General features: G+C 48.1%; 2 protein-coding genes across 3 annotated transcripts in view; both read right to left on the bottom strand.

The window, feature by feature from the left end:
* LOC133128626 (DNA methyltransferase 1-associated protein 1-like) overlaps positions 1-18,161 on the bottom strand; it is a 23,743-nt gene extending 5,582 nt beyond the window's left edge. Inside the window, exons 1-10 of one of the 2 annotated variants that reach the window (XM_061242305.1) lie at positions 18,027-18,161; positions 17,090-17,203; positions 15,179-15,270; positions 14,116-14,311; positions 12,914-13,072; positions 12,249-12,416; positions 10,467-10,652; positions 6,851-6,922; positions 4,439-4,511; positions 430-677 (exon numbers count right to left, since the gene is read on the bottom strand). In XM_061242305.1, the coding sequence (XP_061098289.1) occupies positions 430-677; positions 4,439-4,511; positions 6,851-6,922; positions 10,467-10,652; positions 12,249-12,416; positions 12,914-13,072; positions 14,116-14,311; positions 15,179-15,270; positions 17,090-17,188 (1,293 nt within the window). In that variant the 5' untranslated portion in view covers positions 17,189-17,203; positions 18,027-18,161. Of the gene's footprint in view, positions 1-429; positions 678-4,438; positions 4,512-6,850; positions 6,923-10,466; positions 10,653-12,248; positions 12,417-12,913; positions 13,073-14,115; positions 14,312-15,178; positions 15,271-17,089; positions 17,204-18,025 lie in introns of both variants that reach the window. The other variant, XM_061242306.1, reaches the window with a different exon arrangement.
* Positions 18,162-18,497: 336 nt separating this feature from the next.
* On the bottom strand, positions 18,498-21,357 carry tmem53 (transmembrane protein 53). The gene is made up of 3 exons (XM_061243130.1): positions 21,136-21,357; positions 20,742-20,845; positions 18,498-20,656 (listed from the first exon to the last, which is right to left on the bottom strand). Exons 1-3 carry the CDS (start codon positions 21,188-21,190, stop codon positions 19,958-19,960), a joined length of 858 nt encoding a protein of 285 aa, XP_061099114.1. The 5' UTR covers positions 21,191-21,357; the 3' UTR covers positions 18,498-19,957.
* Positions 21,358-21,727: the final 370 nt, after the last annotated feature.

The raw sequence follows: 21,727 nt of genomic DNA, 5'->3' as shown, positions 1-21,727 counted from the left end.
AGTAACAGCACACACTGAGACGTACCGGGCTGGCAGTGTTAGTAACAGCACACACAGACGTACCGGGCTGGGAGTGTTAGTAACAGCACACACAGACGTACCGGGCTGGGAGTGTTAGTAACAGCACACACAGACGTACCGGGCTGGGGGTGTTAGTAACAGCACACACAGACGTACCGGGCTGGGAGTGTTAGTAACAGCACACACTGATACGTACCGGGCTGGGAGTGATGCTGTGTGTGTTAGTAACAGCACACACTGGTACGTTCCAGGCTGGGTGTGTTAGTAACAGCACACACTGGTACGTTCCAGGCTGGGTGTGTTAGTAACAGCACACACTGATACGTTCCGGGCTGGGTGTGTTGGTAACAGCACACACTGAGACGTACAGGGCTGGGAGTGTTAGTAACAGCACACACTGAGACGTACCGGGCTGGGAGTTAGTGCCACCCCTGCAGTGTCCGGGCCCTGCTCCTTGGGCTCGGTCCCCGTGGCGCCGGCCTGGCCGTCGACGGCGGGCGTGCCCATCTTCAGCAGGGCGGAGTGGCGGTGCTGCAGGGTCTGCTCCTCGTACTGGCAGCTGCTCAGGGCCTGCTTCAGCTGGAACAGCAGCACCAGGTCGCTGCGCAGGTCGTTGTACAGCTGAACCACCTCCTCCGTGGGGATCGGGTTCACATCTGCGGGGTTACAGGGGGGGAGCCGTGAGGGACGCCAAAACACGTACAGACGCACTGACATGTACACACGCACGCAAACACACGAACGCGCAAAGCGATTCATATGATCAACGATACCAGAAATCCCTTCATACTGGAGCCTTCATCATGGATATATAGCCTATCCACTATCCACAAATGTGCACTTGCCTTCAGACTTGTGCAAACATACCATTTAAAACAGACAATTAAAAAAAAAACACCCCCCAACTCCAAAATAAAAAAACTAAAAATAAAAAAACTCATCCAATTTATATTCATTTGATTACAATTAATGCAAATGAACATTCCATCCCTTAAGTAGCAATAAACACTTTATTCGCCAATCTACACAGAATAATTCAACAAAAAAAAGCCCTTTCTTCCGGAGCACTGCATGTATTATGACTGTTTTGTTCTAATTAAGGACGCGGCGAATGAGAATACACGATAGGGAGAGGGGGCTAAAAGGCAGTACTCCCGGCTGATTCCATAAACTAACGAAGGTGTTAATTTCCCCGGGCCGGGGACTAATAACGGCCCAGGGACCAGCATGCATCTCTCCTGCCTCCCGAGACGAGTCAGATTTACGGCGGCGTTCCGCGGCCCCTGCGCCTCCAGACCCGCGCTCTGCATTTGTATCGGCTTTAATTGATGCTGTACAAGCACCCCCCCCCCCCCCCGCCTTCCCGCCTTCCCAGCAGCCCCCCGGCCCCCAGGCGACTGTTGTGCTGATGAGCTTTTCTGCTTTACAAGAGGAAAATCGTTCGGAGACAAGGTGATACGCGCCTCGTCTCGGAGCCCCCCCCCCCAGCCCTCCGGCGAGCTGACCCCCCCCGCCGCCCCTCCCGGACCAGGCCGTGTTTAATCAAACATGAGAGCGTTAGGGGAGGGGGGGGAGGGGGGGTCAGCGGGGGGCGGGGACACGAGGACGAGTCACCGGGAGGCGCCGCTGCGTTCTGAGGCGGGGCCTGCCGTCCGGCCAACGCCCGCCGAGATCACACCTCACACGGCCCTCTGAGGGGGGGTGCTGACCTTTACTGGGCCGCTGATGGCTCCCATCCACACAGGCCTGCTACAGGGACACTGCTACAGGGACTATGCTACAGGGACTATGCTACAGGGACTATGCTACAGGGACTGCTACAGGGACTATGCTACAGGGACTATGCTACAGGGACTAGGCTACAGGGACTATGCTACAGGGACTGCTACAGGGACTATGCTACAGGCACTATGCTACAGGGACTATGCTACAGGGACTATGCTACAGGCACTATGCTACAGGCACTATGCTACAGGGACTATGCTACAGGCACTATGCTACAGGGACTATGCTACAGGGACTATGCTACAGGGACTATGCTACAGGCACTAGGCTACAGGGACTATGCTACAGGCACTATGCTACAGGGACTATGCTACAGGGACTATGCTACAGGCACTATGCTACAGGGACTATGCTACAGGCACTAGGCTACAGGGACTTTGCTACAGGCACTAGGCTACAGGGACTATGCTACAGGGACTATGCTACAGGGACTAGGCTACAGGGACTAGGCTACAGGCACTAGGCTACAGGCACTAGGCTACAGGCACTATGCTACAGGGACTAGGCTACAGGCACTATGCTACAGGGACTATGCTACAGGGACTAGGCTACAGGGACTAGGCTACAGGGACTAGGCTACAGGGACTAGGCTACAGGGACTAGGCTACAGGGACTAGGCTACAGGGACTAGGCTACAGGCACAATGCCAGGACGGCAGCAGAGAAGGCCTTAAGTAAGGAGCCCTTGCTTGGTTGGTTGGGGACTGAGGCAGGGGGCGGGGGTAAATAAGGGGGCGCTGCGTCAGGCGGGCGATGCGGTGAACGTGGCGAATGTTTGAATGTTCCTGCCGGCGCAGTCGTTAATGTTTGGTCGCCGTTAATGTAATTAACCGCGATGAGGCCCAGCGCATCATGAGCAAATGAGCTTCCGTTGGGGGGGGATCTGGGGGGGATCTTGAACACAGCCTGCTCGATGCGAAGGTGTTGATCACTCGTGGGGGGTGGAGCGGAGCAAAGCGTGCCCCACGCGTTCTCGGTCGCGGTCACCGCCATTCCAGCACGTAAGCCGGGTCAGGGGGGGTCACGGTGAAGGACGGTCCATGTTTAATTCACCAAGGCTCCCGTGCCGTTCCGACGGCAGGAATTAGCCCGAGTCAGTTAATTAACAACGGCGGCTCTTCAGGAAAAAGACGCTCGCCGCGGAGGTCAGCCGTCTCCGCTGGCCCCAGGACCGCAGCCGTGCCGCGGCATTAAAACTCCGCCGGGCCCCGCGTCGAAAAACACCGCCCGCCGTCGCCATGCCGACGGAGCGGCCGAGAAAACCCGCCACTTCAGAACACAAGAAGATTAGATGGAGGCTCTGGCACTGAAATTGTGGGTGCTTAGACAATGCCTGGATGACAGCGATATCGGTCGGGTAATTGTGGCAGATTTGCAGGTAGGGTCCTAAGGAGACGATGGGGAGAAAGACGGTCGAAAATCGGGCCGCCGCCCCCCCCCCCCCCCCCCCCGAGATTCCCCCGTCCAGGAGACGGGGAGAAACTGACACTAAGTGCCGCAAATTGGCGGTGTGCGGAGCGAGGAGATGCAACCCCGTATAAAGGACTCTTGTGACGGCTCGGGCGGGAATGAGTGTGTGGTTAGCGGGATGGGGTGGCGTCGGGGTTAAGGGCCCGGGCTCGTGTGCCGATATTCGCGCGGGGAGAAGGGGAGGGGCGGCCAGCGCTTGTCCTACTCGTACTGAAGCGTTAAATGGGGCCAGAGCTTTCATTTCATTTGTGAACAAGCGTCCAAAATGGCGTCCGCGTACGCGCCGAAACATCTGCTGGAATTTGAGTCACGGCCACGACGCCGAAGCTGAAGAATGAAAATTGAATTTATCATTCTTGCGAGAAAAATCTAAGAAATTAAAACAAGGACCGAGTAGGCTCTGCGACAAGGGTGTGAAAACGACAAAAACATTACCATTAGCAACGGGAGAAAACCGGGGATTTTGCTCGAGTCATCAAAATAATCATTTTTGACATCATTTAGGGTACAGTAATTTAACCAATGTTAGCCTGCCTGCTTAACATTAATAAAAAAATAAAAAAATGATTCAGTGACTTTCTGTTATCATGGTGCTTAGCTAGTAGGTTTGTGTCAGTCTAAAGGGTGGCGTTCCATAGACACTTTAATGTGGATCACTTTTTTCGTGGATCACAAAAAACCTTGCACAAATGCATAGCGCACGATGGCAAGGTTACATTTGACACTGCTGCATAAAGCTCATGTATGCATAGTCCAATGTCATTTCTGATGAAGAACATGGGGACTGAGCTGTAATGGAAGTGGTTAAAACTGAATGCTGTGGATTTGAAACAACCCCCAGCATTATTCAGTCCATTTCCTCTCACCCCATGCGGATATGACTCCACCCCATGCAGGCGGGGCCCCGCCCCCGGCTGATGTGACCCCACCCCCCGCGGGCCTGACCACGCCCCCGTGGCTGAGACTCCACCCCATGCAGGCAGGGCCCCGCCCCCTGCTGATATGACTCCACCCCCTGCAGGCAGGGCCCCACCCCCTGCTGATGTGACTCCACCCCCTGAGGGCCTGACCACACCCCCGTGGCTGAGACTCCACCCCATGCAGGCGGGGCCCCACCCCCTGCGGGCCCGACCACGCCCGCACGGCTGAGACTCTAAACTCACCAACTTCCAGCTCTGTCAGCATCTGCTCGATGGCTTTGATCTTCTTCTGTCCGACCGAAGTGGGGAGCTTCATCTGAAACGGGCGGACAGACCGTAACTACAGGCACACAAACACAAACTCCCCCCGCAACCTCCACTACCCCAGGTCACAAACATACACCTGCTACCATTCCACACATCAAATATCATGTCCTGACCAAGACGCATACCATCTGAGGTATCCCACTCCAAAAGAAGCCGGTGGAAAACCAAATTGATTGCTAATAGCTTTTCTGAAAGGAGTATAAAAAAGACTGCTGCTCTCTGAATCCTCTGGCGTAAAGGAAAATAAAAAAAATGTGTAATCACACTTCAATTGCCCGAGTACGCTCGTCTACAGGCTAAATATCTTGTACTGATTCCACTATAACTCATTCTCAGAGCGACAGTAACGGTGATGACCTATTGTACAATTAAAGACAGGGAGAGGACGAGGAGGGAGGAGGGAGGATGAAGAGGGGGCGGGGGGGGGGGTCTGGTGCCAAGTTTCAGAGATGACCGTTCTGGATTGCGACTCCTCCAGGAGCTCAGCCAAATTAAGCCGCTTACGCGTGTCATTTTTGCTCCGGAGATAAAGCACGGCCGATAAGGGATTCCTCCGTGTTTAATTAGTTGACTCTTCATGCCAAGATCCCTGTCGTTCGCTCAGAGGCCGGAGAGGACATCGGGAACGTCTCTGTTCAGGCCCGCTCCCGTTCCCACTCGAACCTAACCACGGCTTAATCTCCCGCCCATGCCACCCGACACAGGGAAAACGTCACTTCCCACTTTCCAGATCATGCTCAGGTCATCGTTTTGTTGTTCATGTTCATAGCAACCAGTTCATTTGAACTACCCCAGTCCTTTGGTTTAGACGCTGGTGTGCAAATAAGGGAGCAAATAAGGGAAGTAATAGATTTAATGTACCAGCCTGCAATACATTTAGCTGGGAATCCACTTATATTGGATCGTCTTAATGGGTGGGTGGACCAGAAATTAACACACGGCCACAATTAAGGCGATTAATTTACATTAATTAGGATATCGATTTTGAGAAAACGAGTAGTAGAACAGCTAAAGTAGACTGTTGAAGAAGTGCCGGGCAGTCCCAAAAGTTATTGAGCAGAACACAGACGCACATTTACACACGTTTAACCCTTTGAAGAGTAGGGCTTTTTTAATGTTATTTTGGAAAATTCTAAGTCAGTGTTCTAGAACTCCGTTGTTTACAGCAGCGACATCAACATTAGAACGTTGAATTAGAATGTTTAGCCGAGAACATTCTAATTACGCATTTGTGATCTTGGAATTTTCTTAACTGAACATTCTAACGCTGATGTAACAATCATTACTGCCCAGTGAAATCAATGGCGTTCTGAAACATTGACTTAAGAGCATTGAAAAAACATCCCAAAGAACCTACTCTTCAAAGGGTTATAGGGTTAAACAGTGCACCCAAAGGCACAAAGATGGACGTCTCAAAGGGAACATGAAACGAAAACGACTTAATCTCAGTCGCCCTCCTTTACACACAATTAAATACGAGGCAAAACAAGGGAGGCGCACTGACGTCGTCACGTTAATTCCCCATAATGCCTTTTGGGGGGGGGGGCTGTTGCCACAGTGACACGTCTAAATCTGTTTAGTTAGCGGAGTCTAGCTAACAGATTATCAGCCAGATTTGAGTAATAGACTCCTCATTTAGCTTTAATGCATTTTGCATAGAGAGCATTTGCCCCTCATCACTCTTAAAGATAAATCGGCTTCCCGGGCTGAATTCTAAAGATATTAGTCTGCCGGCAACTGCATAAATCATAACATTTTGCTAATGAGAGTGATATAAAACGCACGGGGATCCCGCTCGGGCGCACAGAGGGAAGCGCAGCCCTGCCAGACTCTTTTGTGTTCCCGAGCCGAGGCGAGGTCGCTGGGCACGGGGGTCAGCGCTTTGAGCGAGGGTTTGGAACTGACCCCCCTGGTCTCCGGTGCGGGACCGAGCCTGCTGATCAGGGGGAAGAGGCAGGGGAGGGGAGGGGGGGTTCCTGCGGTGCCACAAATGGCCCACGTTGCACACCTAATGATGATGCACTTCACTCGTCTTTAAAGAACATCACACGACCGGGCTGTCGTGGAAGGAGAGCTTTCAGGCGGAGCCAACAGAAGATGGTAGCCTTCAGCACGCTGGTCCCTGAACCAAACGGCTGCAGGTTTGAAGCATATTATGGGCTGTTGAGCACTATTGCCATGCCTAGTACAACCCAAGCTGCTCACTATCCCGACAGCTGGTGCATCTCTAAAGCAGAGTGCCTCTCTCCTGGTCTCCCATAGTTACGGGAGGGGTCTAAGGTGACACCCCGCTGTGTTCCGAGGGGGGTGGGGTGGCGGGGCACTTACCCTCTGGCTGCGCAGTGTGACCCCAGATGACCTGAAGTCGGGGAACTTGATGCCCGTTGTCTCGGGAACAGCCTGGGGGGTGGAGAAAGAGAAGGGACCGTTAAGACGGACACAGATATTGCACGACCCGTACTTCAGTTACCAAGCCAAGGACTGAACAAACAGAACTTCCTACAAAGTCCAGGTGTTCCCTTTGATCAAAAACTAAAATAAATGCATCAGTAACCTCAGACATATTATCATAAATGTACTTTAAAAGTCAACAGCAACAGTGACAGTACATCACACAGCGTACAAAACTTTGAACAAGAGAACCACTGAACTGGGAGCTTTGGGCTCTCCCATATCAATAAGCATCGCTTGTGCCTGTCTCAGCAGAAGCTGAGAATTCATAAGGCACAAAGCGCCTCTCGGAGAATAAAAATGTGAGAGTTCTGCGTGTGGTTGGATGGATGAACAGACCTAAGTGCGCTGTGGGGTTAGCGAGATCTCAGCATGTCTAACCAAACACTCTCCTGGGCTCCCTTATACAATCAGTTTCATTTTTTGGGGGGGGGGGAAATCTAAAATAAACGTCAAGCTTCCCATAAACCACGCATACATTTTCCGATGGGAAAAGCCCAAGCGGGCCTTTAAGGCTTATTATATTTTTTATTATTTTAATAATTATCCGTAATTACGCACATTTTCCACGGCCCATTTCCTTGCAGCCGACCCACAGAAGAGCGTTTAAGAGCCAGTGAAGCAGCTGATTGGACCAGTTTAGCCCCTTTCCAGCTCTCGAGAGGGAGAGGAGAGGAGAGCGGGTGAGGGGAGGGGGAGAGGGGGAGAGGGAGAGGAGAAAGAGGAGAGGGGGAGAGGAGGAGAAGAGAAGAGATGGGCAGGAGAGAGGAGATGGGGAGGGGGAGTGGAGAGGGGGAAAAGGGGAAAGGAGAGAGGGAAGAGGGGAGAGGAGGGGAGAGGAGAGAGGGAAGAGGGGAGAGGAGGGGAGAGGAGAGAGGGAAGAGGGAAGAGGAGGGGAGGGGAAAGGAGAAGAGATGGGGAGGGGGCAGGAGAGAGGAGATGGGGAGGGGGAAGAGAGGAGAGAAGGGGAGAGGAGAGAGGGACGAGGGGAGAGGAGGGGAGGGCGGGATGAGACGGTGGTGGAGGGCTGGGCACCCCGCTGTGGACACGGTGTAGGGCCTCTCCTCCGCTCAGACGGCGGCGGGGGGAAGGAGTCTGGGATAACGAGCTCGCCGAGTAAAAGCTGCCACTCAACAGCAGCCTTCGCCATTGGAGAGATTTTAAAGGGCTGGAACAGACTGTGTGTGTGTGCGTGTGAGGCAGCGTGTGTGTGTGTGTGTGTGTGTGTGTGTGTGTGTGTGTGCGTGTGAGGCAGCGTGTGTGTGTGTGTGTGTGTGTGTGTGTGTGTGAGGCAGCGAGCGGGGGCGACTCTTAAACAAGGCCTCAGACGAGGAGCCAAACGCTGGAATCAAAGAGCCGCGGGCTCCTGCCTGCACCTAAGCGGCAGAAGCCTCTAGAAGGCTGTCAGACACCCCTCATTAGCACAGCCTCGCCAACCACACGCCATCCACACGCCAACCACACGCCATCCACACGCCATCCACACACTCACCCCCTCCCAGATACACTACACCACAAACATACACCACACACCATACGCCACACTCACCCCCTCCCAGATACACTACACCACAAACACACACACCACACGCCACACTCACCCCCTCCCAGATACACTACACCACAAACACACACAACTCCCCACACTCACCCCCTCCCAGATACACTACACCACAAACACACACCACACGCCACACTCACCCCCTCCCACATACACCACACGCCACACTCACCCCCTCCCAGATACACTACACCACAAACACACACAGCAAGCACACACACATACTCACAACGTTGAGTACACACACACGTACACACACACACAATGTCGAGTACACACACACACACATGTACACACAGGCACACACAGACGTACGTATGTACACGGGCGCACACACACACACACACACACACACACACACACACACACACGTCTAATTTGACAGGGCTTGTCAGGGGCCCAGTGCTTGTGGAGATGGTGGCGCTCATTTGAAGAGATGTATAAAGCCGGGAGGGGCTTTGAGGAGATCCCTCCAGGCCCCGCTCAGAGGCACTGTTCCCCTGCTGGGGGCCCTCTTCTCCCTCCTTCCATCTTCCCCTTTGTCTGGCCCGGGGGGGGACGGGGGATTTGGGGGGCTTACGCCAGGCTGGACCCCCCACCCCACCCCGGGCTCGGTCCCTAATCCTGCTCACTGAACCTGGAGGGGCCTTTTCAAGTGTGCCGGGCTAAAGGGCCTCTTTGGCGCCGGCCCGCCCGGGACCGGAGATAATGGCCGGCTCCGACTCTCGGGGCATGCTGGGAAGCGGAGTTTTGATCGTTCCGTCGCGTGCTGCGCGGGACGCTCTGCTCGTTAGGAAAACAGGGACACGCGGGCGCCCCCGAAACAGAGCTGGGGTTTTACAGAGAACCGGACTCTAATGGAGAGAGGGAACAGAGATGGGAGATATGGAGAGGGGGGAAAGGAAACGTGGGAGGGGAAGATAGGGAAGAGACAGACAGATAGAGAGAGGGAACAGAGATGGAGAGAGAGAAGAGATGGGGGAAGAAAGGGAACAGTGGTAAAAGAAGAGTGAAAAACAATGGAGAGGAAGAAAGAGAGGGGAAATGATGAATAGCAGGAGCGATGAGAAGCGATAGAGGAAGAGAGAGAAGTGATATGGAGAAGAACAGAGAGAGGAAGAGAGGGAAAGAGTGAGAGGAAGAGGGTGGAGAGCAATGGAGAAGAGGGAAGAGGGTGGAGAGCAATGGAGAAGAGGGAAGAGAGGTGGAGAGGGATGGTGAGGAAGGAGAAGGGGCAGAGTGACGCCAGTTCATCACCTCTGTACTTCAAACCTATGCCTAAAAAACCCAACTAGCAATGCAACTGAAACCCTCAGTGGCTGTACCCAAGTTGTAGACATGAGTGGGCTCCTAGCTGGTACATTAACATAGCGTCAGGTGCAATGTTCCTCTCTAAACTACAAATCCCAATGCCACATTGCCACCATAGGCCTCTCTTCCCACCAGAAAGAGGAAAGGGAGTCCCAGGTTCCGGGCGGGTGAGTAAAATGTCACCGGAAGTAAGTGGGCCTGTTTTGGCATTAAAGACACACCGATCCGGAGCAGAGAGGAAGGAGAATATCCGTAACGGAGCAGCGATGAGGGGAGATGGGATTATTATGTGTATATATCAAACAGCCTCTACAGGAGGGATAATAAATCTGGCCCTGGTTTTCTTTCCTCCCGGCTAATTGACTGAACAATTAGTGCTTCTGATTGGCCAGACTGTCTACACACCTGACTCCCAGCTCAAGGGAGGGTAGAAAAGCAGCAGTTCAGAACATTCTGAATTCTATGCGATTAGAATGTTCTGAACTGAGCATTCTAATCGCATACTTGTGATTAGAATGTTCTGAACTGAGCATTCTAATCGCATACTTGTGATTAGAATGTTGAGTTGAAAACATTCTAATCACACGTGATGTCACAGTTAACAGGGTGCAGCAGACTCACCGCGGGCTCAGCTCCCTGTTTGAGGGGCAGCCTCCTCTTGGTGGCCTTGCGCTTGGCGCACTGCGTGTCTGCGCTGGCGTCAGCGGCCGTGATCAGCATCTGCACGTCCTGCGCCCTCCTGGCCCGCTCCTTCTTCTGCGCCTCCATCTTACGCAGCTCCCCGATCAGGTACTCCTCCTCCGCAACCTGCAGGGCGAGACGGGAACTGCGCTTTGAGCAACCTGCCCAACAGAGCCACCTTACGGGAGAAATTAGGTACACAACAGCATCCGGTCCTTTAACAACCGCAGAGAGTACCGCCAAAAAAGGGTTCAAGGTTAAGGAGTCTGCATGATACTTAACCCAGGGCTCAGCCATCAGCTATCGTGACATTTTCATTGTGTAACCCATTTTGTGTAAAATCTTACCAAGACAAAGCATTCAAATCTGTTTTACAGTACCTTGTATGGCCCTCACATGCACGTGCACACCCACACCCACACCCACAGCAATGGGCTTCTGAATTGCCATACCTACTCCTCTCCCACCACACATACCAATACATTCATGCTAAATTCAAATTAATTTAAAGCCGTACACACGTTTACATTTGAATATGTTTAAACAAGTATTATTTTTAAAAGCCGCAGAATTCACGGAAGCAAACTATTATAAATAATTCATTTTAAAAAATGAGGACACAAAAAGATATGTACGACAGGCATAGATCAGGGCACAGGCAGAGCTAGCAAGCTGAGAAGCCGTAGAGCTGCAAACTGCACAGGGACTGAGAATACTGGGGAAATGCTGCCCTCTAGTGGCTGACATACAATATATCCACCATCCAGAATTCTAACAAAGGAGACTCAAAACAGATGAAGAAATTAAAATGCAAGATCATTCATTTGTTATTGGCCGTGTTCACAGGCTGTTTGTGAAGGAATTCAAGAAAGTATTTCTACATGTCAGTCAGTCTGACTGAACTTGTAGAAATTGTAGAAATTATTATTCTTTGAACAGCACAATGGATAATCAATGCAGTCATATTATAATTATTTAAACTATTTCAGTTAATTAAAATACCTTTGTTTTCTTTCATCACAATATGTAAGGAATGAACACAGCACTACCAAGGAACCAGGCCAACTTAGAGCCATGGCCTCTTTATATAGCAGATTTATTCATCCAAAGTGATGTACAGCAAGTGCCTCTTCACTACAGATACCTGGTACAGTCATAATGACATGGCACTGGTCTACACTGTCTAAGCCACAGGCTCTCCCCTGCACTCATGACAGATGCCTTTAGATCAGGTTTTTCACACGTTTCTGATCCAGGGACCCCCACCCAGGCTCAAAGGCATCCAGAGGCTCCCCATCGTATGTTAAAAAGCGTTATGTTTTAAACAAGGACACACGGCCAGTGGCATTGATGCTTAGTGTCATTCAGATATCAGTGCTAATAGCTCCCCCTTGTGGGGAATCTGCAGCTTGCTACATCTAAAAGAAAATAGTTTTCTGTTGTGAAATATTTTCCCAAAGTCTTCACATATCAAACTTGGCTAGCAACCCCAGTGGCCCATGGACCATCCTGTTCAAAACACAAGCTTTAATTAATGAGCCAAGCTCCGGAGCCTGAAATTCTCCCATAAGTCACCTCACTTGCCATTAAACACTACACTCATGTTGTTTTAACCGAGATCTGAATCATCATCAGCGTGGACTGAGGAAGGATTGGGCTGGGCCTGCGTGATTGGTGCAGAGAGGACGGGGGAGCCCTGCGATTGGTGCAGAGAGGTCTGACCTGCTCGGGCGTGCGGTTGAACAGCCTCTCCAGCTGCTCCTTCCTGCGGCGCTCGTGGCTGGCGTCGAACACGTACGAGTCGGCCACCGCCGCGGCCTGGGGGCGGAGCTTGGCCAGCTTGGAGCAGACGCTGTAGTAGCGCTCCTTCAGGTCCTCCACCGAGCGTTTCTGAGGGGCGGAGAATTTTAGTCATGAATCAGGCAGGAAAACACAGCCGTACTACCCCGCTGAGCCTGCAGTACGTCCCACTGCTCAGTCTATGCTTAATACAACACAGACACAGACACAGACACAGACACAGACACAGACACAGACACAGACACAGACACAGACACAGACACAGACACAGACACACAGACACAGACACAGACACAGACACAGACACAGACACAGACACACACAGACACACACACAGACACACACACAGACACAGACACAGACACACACACAGACACACACAAACGAGCCCTAGTGTGGGGATTTGAGCACATACAATGGTGCCAACATTCCCCATCAAACGGAGAGGGCTGGATACTGCTACACAAGTGCTGTGAAACACACTCTGTACCAGCAGAGCTACTGAAGCTCCTATCCCAGCACACCAATTTCACATGGATTTTCTTTTTTCTTGGAAAAGACTTGGGGCGTCTGTCAGTAACGCTCACCCGGTACTGCTGATGGTCGTATCGGTCCTGGATCACGATGAACCGCAGGTCGAAGCGCTGCGCCAGGTCGAACAGGTGGTCCGTCTCAGACTTGGTCCATCCGTCGTCATGGAGATGCTGCTGATACTCCTGCTCAGAGTACGCTGGGACCTGCACCGTCTGAGAGTGCAACACACACACAGACACACACACACAGACACACACACACACACAGACACACACACACACACACACACACACACACACACACAGCAAACGATGGATACACACACACCCAAAACATGAAGACAAACACACCGACACACACAGTTAAAAATGGTAAAAAGCTCAAACATATGCACACACACACTACAGACTACAGACTACAGACTACAGACTACACACTACACACTACACACTACGGTAATATCTCAGCAGCATTCTCCAGACTAAATTAACAGTTTGAAACTAAACTACTCTATGTAGTTAACCTCCATGAAACCCATTCCAGCAGAAGTGTCCATACGGCTTTAAATCTTTGATTTCCCCCCATTGCTAAGATATTAACAATAGTTAATGTTGTCCTGTTCAGATGCATTAGGTGATGACGTATTCTCCATTTACTGAAACACATAATGCAGAGCCTCGTTCAATTTTGCACAAATGGCCAAGAATGAATATGGGGATGCTGACATCATTTCCCCTTGACTTAATTTCCCATCATGTAACACTTGATTAAATCATTCAAGTGACACAGGAAGTGGGGCGAAAAGTGTAATGTCAAACAATTACGCAGAGATATTCCATCCTGTCAGAGAACAGATAAGTACAACACTCAGTACAAATCGGTCAGTAAGACTTAGAACAAATAAGTACAATCCATGCAGGGGAAAAAAATACTATACCAGAAATAGTACACTAAGCATACAGTACATGATATAAATGTCAATTATACTTAAAGGCAGTGTAGTACAAATGTAGTACACAGTGGGAACATACCATAACATAATGACAAGAAAGGCCATTCAGCTCTGTAATGCTCACCTTTCCTATCACTAAACTGCATGTTAGATGATCTAAAAGTGAGATAGTATCAAGCACACAGGCCCACAGGCACACAGCCCCGCCGTGTCTCCCAGCCCCGCTGTGTCTCCCGGCCCCGCTGTGTCTCCCAGCCCCGCCGTGTCTCCCCCAGCCCGGGCACTCCTCCAGCAGGACTGTACCTTGTTGTACTTGGACCAGGCGTAGTCCTTGCCCTCCTCGGTCACCAGCCTCCAGTGGTAGAGCACGATGCCGTCCTGCCGGGCGGAGTTGGTGAAGGGCATCCACTTCCAGGGACGCACCTTCTTGCAGCCCAGCTTGGCCTTGGCCGTGCGGTAGCCCTGGGTGGTGTCGCTCGGCAACAGGGGCGGGGCGTCTCTGGGGAAGGCCGCAGCCGATAGGTGGGTTTAGCGCGGGACCGCTTGGACCTTTCTCATAGTCTTCTGTCATGTGTATCAGCATGTCTATTTCCAGTGAGGCGCTCCAAATAAAATTAAAATAGCTTATGGACGGATTACGACAGGGCTGCCAAACCCTGTTTGAGATATACCGTCCTGTAGGTTTTCACTTCTACCCAAACCAAGTGCACCTCATTCAACAGCTAGAGACCTTGTTGAGCTGAAATGAAAACCTACAGGACTGTAGATGTCCTGGAAGAGGGTTGGCCAGACCTGGATTAGTCTTTCTATGATCAAACGAAAATGAAATAACGTTAATATTAATAACGTTTTTAAATAATTATTAATTTGATTAAAGCAGATGCATTTGCCATGATATGACTGCCAGTACACTGGTAGACACAGAGCTTTCTATCAGCAAGGCCCCAGAGAAGAAGGCCTGCACTTGTTTCCCAGCAAATGCAAAACATTCTCCCAACGTTGCTACAATGTAGCGGCAATGCTATAACATTCACAAAACGTTCCAGTAACATTGTGAGAACATTTGGTGTTAGCTGGGTTTTTGCGTATGGCCCTTGGCGAGCACCTGTGAATTTAAAGTGCACAGACACACACTCAGACTACAAAGGTAGGTTCAATGCTTCCCATCAAAATGGCAGCCAGAACTGGCCACTCTTGCATTATGGTCAACGAATAATGGCAGTGAGCAGAACTGGTACGGTGTTTGGGCTCAGGTACAGAAACTCTCGCAAACACACACATTACACCTGGCATTCATTCGGAAATTATAACAGAGACCGCATATATTTATGTCACACAAAAATATACTATTAGTCACCACACGTACTTTTTATCAGAATATAGCAGCGCGTAGACCTCCCTGGGCATCCCCTGGGGCCTCTTGTACGTCAGGGCGTCTGCCGATTTCTTGGCCTTTTTCTGAACGGGGAAGAACGAGAGAAGAATTGAGACCGACCCTGCTGCGCGGCTGGAAGGACAATTTATCGCAGATTAACTGTGGAGATGTTAATTGAACGCTGCCCTTCAATCGACAACTCAAATCGAGCGGCGTTCGATTGGCGTTCCACCGCGACACGAAACAACGGCTCTGGGAACCAGCTCTCTGTGGACGCTCGCATACCTAATGTGGTCATGGTATTCTGAGCTAATGCTTTTTTTCTTCTTGCTAAAGAGTTAATATAGGGTGTATGTGGTCTACAGTTGAGATCTGATGAGAAACTGTTTCAGTTTGCTAGATTAGCCTGCATTACAGAGACTGAAAATAACCTCAGTGTTTCCCGACAAAGTCGTCACCAAATAAAAAATGGGCCAATAAAACCTATTACTGGCAGACACAGGGCAAGACCTGTAAAACCAGGTGCGATATTAACGATTAGAGAGCACTGCTATGCAATGGTTATATCAATATGCACAGAACATTGTTCAAATTAACCTCCAAGCCTGGAAACGGCAATACTCCAGCACCTTCATGGCCTGCCCGAGACCTTTTCAAGACCGAGCGAAAATCCCAGCACATAAAGTCCATTTTAAAACATGTTAAGTTGGCCAAGTAGATCTGCACTTTCAATTCCATGAGCCATTTGAAGCTAAATAAGTCTCGGACGGCTAAATGCACATTTCCCAGATCCTTCTTTGGGCCCCGTTCTCCAGTAACTGAGGTCTGGCAGGACTTGCTCAGCAGTCACTTACTTTTCTTCCTGAAATGTTAGCGAATAAAAAAAAAGAAATGATGAAAACAGAACGCTGCTTATTTTTAGAAAGAAATTCAGCACATTCACTTTAAACTTTCTTTGCCAATTCAAACCTTAGTCTCCAGGGGCAATTACAGTTTAAACGAGGTCACCTCAACAAGTTTCTGCAGCCTCCAGTTACCAAATCCCCAGTGACAGTTTAGCGGAGGGAGCTGCCAAGGGGAGAAATGAAAAGGCAACCGGTGTGCACTCCAGTTCATCTGTCTCCGCAGATCTATAAACTCCCCCTCCATCTTTATCCTGGAACCTGGCTCTAACTGAGACATTAAGTACCAGAGTGAGCCTCCTGGAGAGACAAATGCCAACAACTCCCCACGAAATGCCAAACATGACAGTTGGAGTCATTCAATAAGCATCTTTGCTTTCAGCCGTGTACAGCGCAAGGGCCCTCGGGGATGTGAATGTTGGATTTGACTACTTTGAGGGAAAATGTCCAAGACAAACGGAATGGTTGCCTCTTACGATACACAAGCCACTGTACACACTGCAAGGGATATGGCTTCATTTAGGGAAATGATACAAAGATCTAATTTTTTTCCTTCCATTTTTTAAATGATGATACATACTGTACATTCACTAGCTCATTATTCAGAAGTGAGTGTTTTGATATATTAGGCAGTGTGATTCCCAGGTGTAAAAATCAGCTATGATCAGCTATAAATACCAGCTACCAGCCTTTTAAAAAAATAACTTGAGCTGGTCAAATCATGTTGAGGACAGATGTGATCTATCCAACCAGCCACCAGCTGTATCAAAACCTAGCTGGAGCCGTTTCTTTTCAGCAGGGTTGCAACCCACTGGGACAAGAAGCTACATTACTACAACAAATTACAACACAGCAGTATCATATAAAATGTGCTATGGCTCCTGAAGAGACACAAGTTCAATCCTAACTCAACAGTCTGAGGACCAACGGGATGCAGCTTTCAAAGTGGTTGGTCATCAAGGAATGTCTGATTGGTGCCGACAGCGCGGTCTGGTCTTACCATATCCGAGTTAAGGATGTCCTTTTTATTCAGTGGCCCCGCGTCATTCTCCCCTCCACACCACTCCAGTATCTCCCTGGCATCTGCGCCGGTTGCCATTGTGATCTGCAAAACGGATTAATTTGTAGCAAAACACACTTTAGTGACAGAAGTTGAAAGTGTAAACGTAAAGCAACCACGATCGTAAATTGCCATGTTGATAATCTGAAAATGCCAAACGCGTTCCTGGATAATCTCAGGACTCGCCCGAGTGAGCGCACGTCATGTAAACATTAACCATTTAATGTTGGCTAACTAACGTTAGCTCCACTGGGCTATATGGGTTAGCTAGCTCAAGATTGCTACCGCCACGAACAGTAATGTAGCTAGCTAGCTAGTAACGGTTAGCTAGCTACTTAGTTACCCGTTTGACAATACCCCGTTTCATTTTTTAAATTATGAACTACATTAAGGCCTCAAGAGGCCTTATTGCATGAGGAAGTAAAGCCTACCGGTCGGCATTACGTAAAATTACTGGCCAAATACACGTGCTTAGCTGCTATCAAATAACCTGCTAGGCTACCTTGAGCATCTAACACAAATATTAGCCTGTGTCTAATATTTAGCTAGCTTAAGCATAGCGAACTGAAAACGTGAAAAATGTGTATAATACTGAACGTGAAAATTAAACATAACCACTAGCGAAGAGTGAGATTAATTCATTCACTGGCTAACTTGACAATAATATTGCGTTACCCTCGTGAAAAACACAAAAGCTACCGCCTTACAGAGAACCCCGGGCGGTGACTTGGGAAATCCGAGGATCACGACACGAATTAGCCTAGCGTTACCCAAGCTACCTAATGTCAACACGCTTAATAATAATAATTCCTAATTATACCCAAGTTGCATTAAAATAACAATTCATATATTACATGCATCTTTATGCATAGCTACCTGTTAGAGAACCAGTATAGCGCGATAAAATGTCTTTCCAAATGAAGTAAATTCGTTAGCACGAATTGCTTGCTTGTCTTCCGGCTGACGTTCAGATTCCCCATTCACCCAGTCTGCTACACGTCGTTTAAACTACAATTCCCAGTGCTCGGTTGGCTAAGCGGAAGCAGAAGGAAAAAAGTTTGACGCCATTTTTGTTTCATTTTCTATCACTTATGATAGTAAATTATTATTATTATTATTATTATTATTATTATTATTATTATTATTATTGTTATTATATACTCTCTATGTGTGAGTATGTGTGGAAGTTATAGGCCTACTTTTGCCATCCATTACAACTGGCCTGCAGACTGGAACTCCTCTATTATTGCCAAGTCAGTCTGGATAGAATTACCTTTGTATATAATATTTGTATGCACATACATCAATTCATAAAATGACATTTCAATATTGAAACAAACACTGGTCATTTAACAGTTTTCTAGTTCTCTTTGATAAGGTTTAATTTATACACTGAAGTTAATGCACTTTATTGTGTTTATGAACCTTGGTAACCATTTTAAGACATTTTAGATAGTTGCTATTGAGTATTGATTCAATTACATATGAAATTATATTTTATATTATATTTTAACTTTTGTGGCCTCATTCATACAACATCCATTTGCTGAATACTGAAACAAAAAGAATCCTAGTGTTAAGAACACAAAATGTATCGTCTTTTTCAAATACAAATATTTACTTTGTTTACAACACAATAATAAAACTTTATTTTCAGAAGGCACATCAATTAATCAAATAAAATGCAGAACAAAATTAAATCAGTCTCTCTGATTCTTATGATATCTCACAATTTCTTTTAAATAAATGCTTTTACAAAGAGTTTTTAGATTACCTTCAAACTTCATTCCACAATAACAACTATTATGTGCTGATATACAGGCATTTATCACCTTAAGTCACAATTGATCCACTTCAGTCCTGACAACAGAACTTTCAGAGATGTGTTTTTACAGTAAAACATTCATACAAGTAACTTTACAGTAGATTCACAAGAATTCCTTTAACATTTTGAAAACCTAGACTGCTGTACTTACACTCACTGAGCATTTTATTAGGTAGACTGTACACCAGCTTGTTAATGCAAATATTTAACCAGCCAATCATGTGGCAGCAACTAAATGCATAAAAGCATGCAGACATGGTCAAGAAGTTCAGCTGTTTTTCAGACTAAATATCAGAATGGGGAAGAAATGTGATCTAACTGAATTTGACCATGGAATGGTTGTTGGTGCCAGACAGGGTGGTTTGAATATCTCAGAAATAGCTGATCTCCTGGGGGCAGAAACACCTAGTTAATGAGAGAGGTCAGTGGAGAAGAGCCAGACTGGTCAAAGCTGACAGGAAGGTGACGGTAACCCAAATAAAACACATTAGAACAGTGGTATGTAGAAGAGCATCTCTGAACACACAACATATGAAACCTCTTAAGTGGATCGGGTTCCGCAGCAAATACCAATAAGTCTAATAAATACCTAATAAAGTGCTCACTGAGTGTATAACCCTAAATTCACACTATACGCACAAATGTGACTCAAGTCTTTCTATTCAAGGAGGTGCATGCAACTATACCATCCTCTGCCTGGAGACCTTGGCACAAAGCCGATGTTTAAGAACCAGTTCACTTGGAATTTTTGGAAGTACACTAAAAAATCTTAATGGAAATATAATTATCAGTCATTCTTTGATTATTTAATTACAGTGTATGCTCTGAAATCTCCCTCCAAAAAAGTCAATTGTTCAGGAGGCTGGACATCACAGTAAATTTACCCACCCTTGAAAATGGCACATAAGCTCAGGGCTGTGATCCATAGCAAGGCTCATTGAGAATATTAAACTCATCGGGTTCACACATAGGGTAAGGGCGACTTAGGTTGCCACGGTGATACGCTGTTTCTTCTGGCTCCCGGCAGTTGGCGGCATGCATCTCATCAGGAAGGCCAGGCATCGGCTGGAGTACTCCTCCGGGTAGTCACGGAAGTGGCTGACGTGGGCCGAGGTGCCAAAATCAAAACTGTCCACCGTAACGCCCTTCTCCTGAACGGCCTTCACCATCTGCTCCACATCCCTATGCCGGATCACCTTGTCCGCCCGGGAGTAGAGGTACAGCTGGGGCCAGGCGGACGGCTGGTCTCGCATCGCGTCGTAGTGGTTCTTGTGAATGTACTTGGTTATGGAGTACAGCACGATTCTCAGCAGGAATACCATGAAGCCAAAGAGCCCCAGGAAGAAGTAGAGCAGCACTACGTTGATGTTGGGTCCCAATGCGGCCGTGATGGCCCGCAAGGCCCCTCGCAAGTTTTGGCTTCCAGGGCCGCTGTCTACCACAGCGCCCACCACCTTGAGGGTGCTAAAGCGACTGTGACTGTGCAAGAGCTCAGCCATATACCGGTACAACATGAAGCCCCCGTTGCTGAAAATATGGAAGAATATGGGGTTGTTCTCCACCTCATAATCATATAGGAGTTCCAGCAGTTTGTGGGCAGTGGTGTTCAACTCTTTATAGCCAAACGACTCTGAAATAAAAACGGTCTTCAAGGGAGCTGTGTAACGAACTGTAATGCAACCCTGTGGGGGTCAAAACAGAGGTATGGTTAGGGAGTTACCCATTAGTTCACAATTAATTTGTCTAAAAATAGAGGCTTATACTGACCCGTTCATTGTAAAGTGAGCTGTACTTTGTCAGGTGTTTGTCTTTGCAGCCACCCCAACCTAGGAGGATGACCACTGGCTCCTTTGATCCTTGCCAGTGCCTTTCTGTAAACACACGGTCGACAGTTAGAACACAATACAGCTAACAGCCAGAAGTGCAAGGTTTCACTTTGGGGGTTTTTTTTTCTACTGCATTAATTATTGACTCAGAAACAATGGTGTCTGTCAACTGTTGTTGAAGATAACTAGATTACTAGTTAGAAAACGCAAATGAAACATACACTGCTAAATCAGATCGTAGATAACGTTCTACCCAGCTAACATCGGATAAATATGAAAAGTATGACTTGATGATGTAACACTTGCTAGCTAGAATGAAAGCAAAATGATCTTACCCGTAACGAAGGACTCTGGAAATACGATGTTGTAATCTATGTTTTCATCTCCCATAATGAATGTGCTTAAATCGCTTGTACCATTCGCTTTATTAGTTAGTTTATTTCTATGTAGCTGGTCATAATATGGATGTGCGACAATTGTTGCTCAGCAGGTACTTGTTTTATCTCAAACACGCCACTCTTTCACCTCTGTAGAGAAATGGTTTTACTTCCGGTTTTCAATGGGAAGTGTTTTCAAAAGAAAGTCATTTGAATTGGCAATTCATAGAAAAAGATTAGTGAAAGCGAAGGCAATTCTTTTTTCAATAACGTCTTGCATAAGTATCCCTAAAGATATACTGCAATACCCTACTCACTTTTGTGTTTATGTATGTTTTAATGTTTTTGCATTTAAAGTAATATCATTAGATATAGGATTTTATTTTGACTCCTGAATTTTCAATGCACGTTGCATACAATTAGACTATATATTTCAGTCATTGAAATGTATAATTACAATCCTATTGAGTTCTGTGGTTGCAGTAGGCTACGAGCAGAGACAATTTCCTTGTAACTACTTTACGATTCAGTCGACCAGTTCTGTCCAGGG

The sequence above is a fragment of the Conger conger genome, chromosome 5 (genome assembly GCF_963514075.1).
Source record: "Conger conger chromosome 5, fConCon1.1, whole genome shotgun sequence".
Taxonomy (NCBI): Eukaryota; Metazoa; Chordata; class Actinopteri; order Anguilliformes; family Congridae; genus Conger; species Conger conger.
The sequence above is the reverse complement of the archived record's forward strand: the minus strand, read 5'-3'. Positions and strand labels throughout refer to the sequence as shown.

What these genes read in the sequence shown, in the direction of transcription:
- tmem53 (XM_061243130.1), bottom strand. Translation starts at nt 21,190, where the DNA reads ATGGGAGATGAAAACATAGATTACAACATCGTATTTCCAGAGTCCTTC. An exon ending in TCCAGAGTCCTTCGTTACGG is followed by an intron (nt 20,846 to 21,135) that starts GTAAGATCATTT and finishes GTGTGTTTACAG; the next exon opens with AAAGGCACTGGCAAGGATCA. An exon ending in GCTCACTTTACAATGAACGG is followed by an intron (nt 20,657 to 20,741) that starts GTCAGTATAAGC and finishes TGACCCCCACAG; the next exon opens with GGTTGCATTACAGTTCGTTA.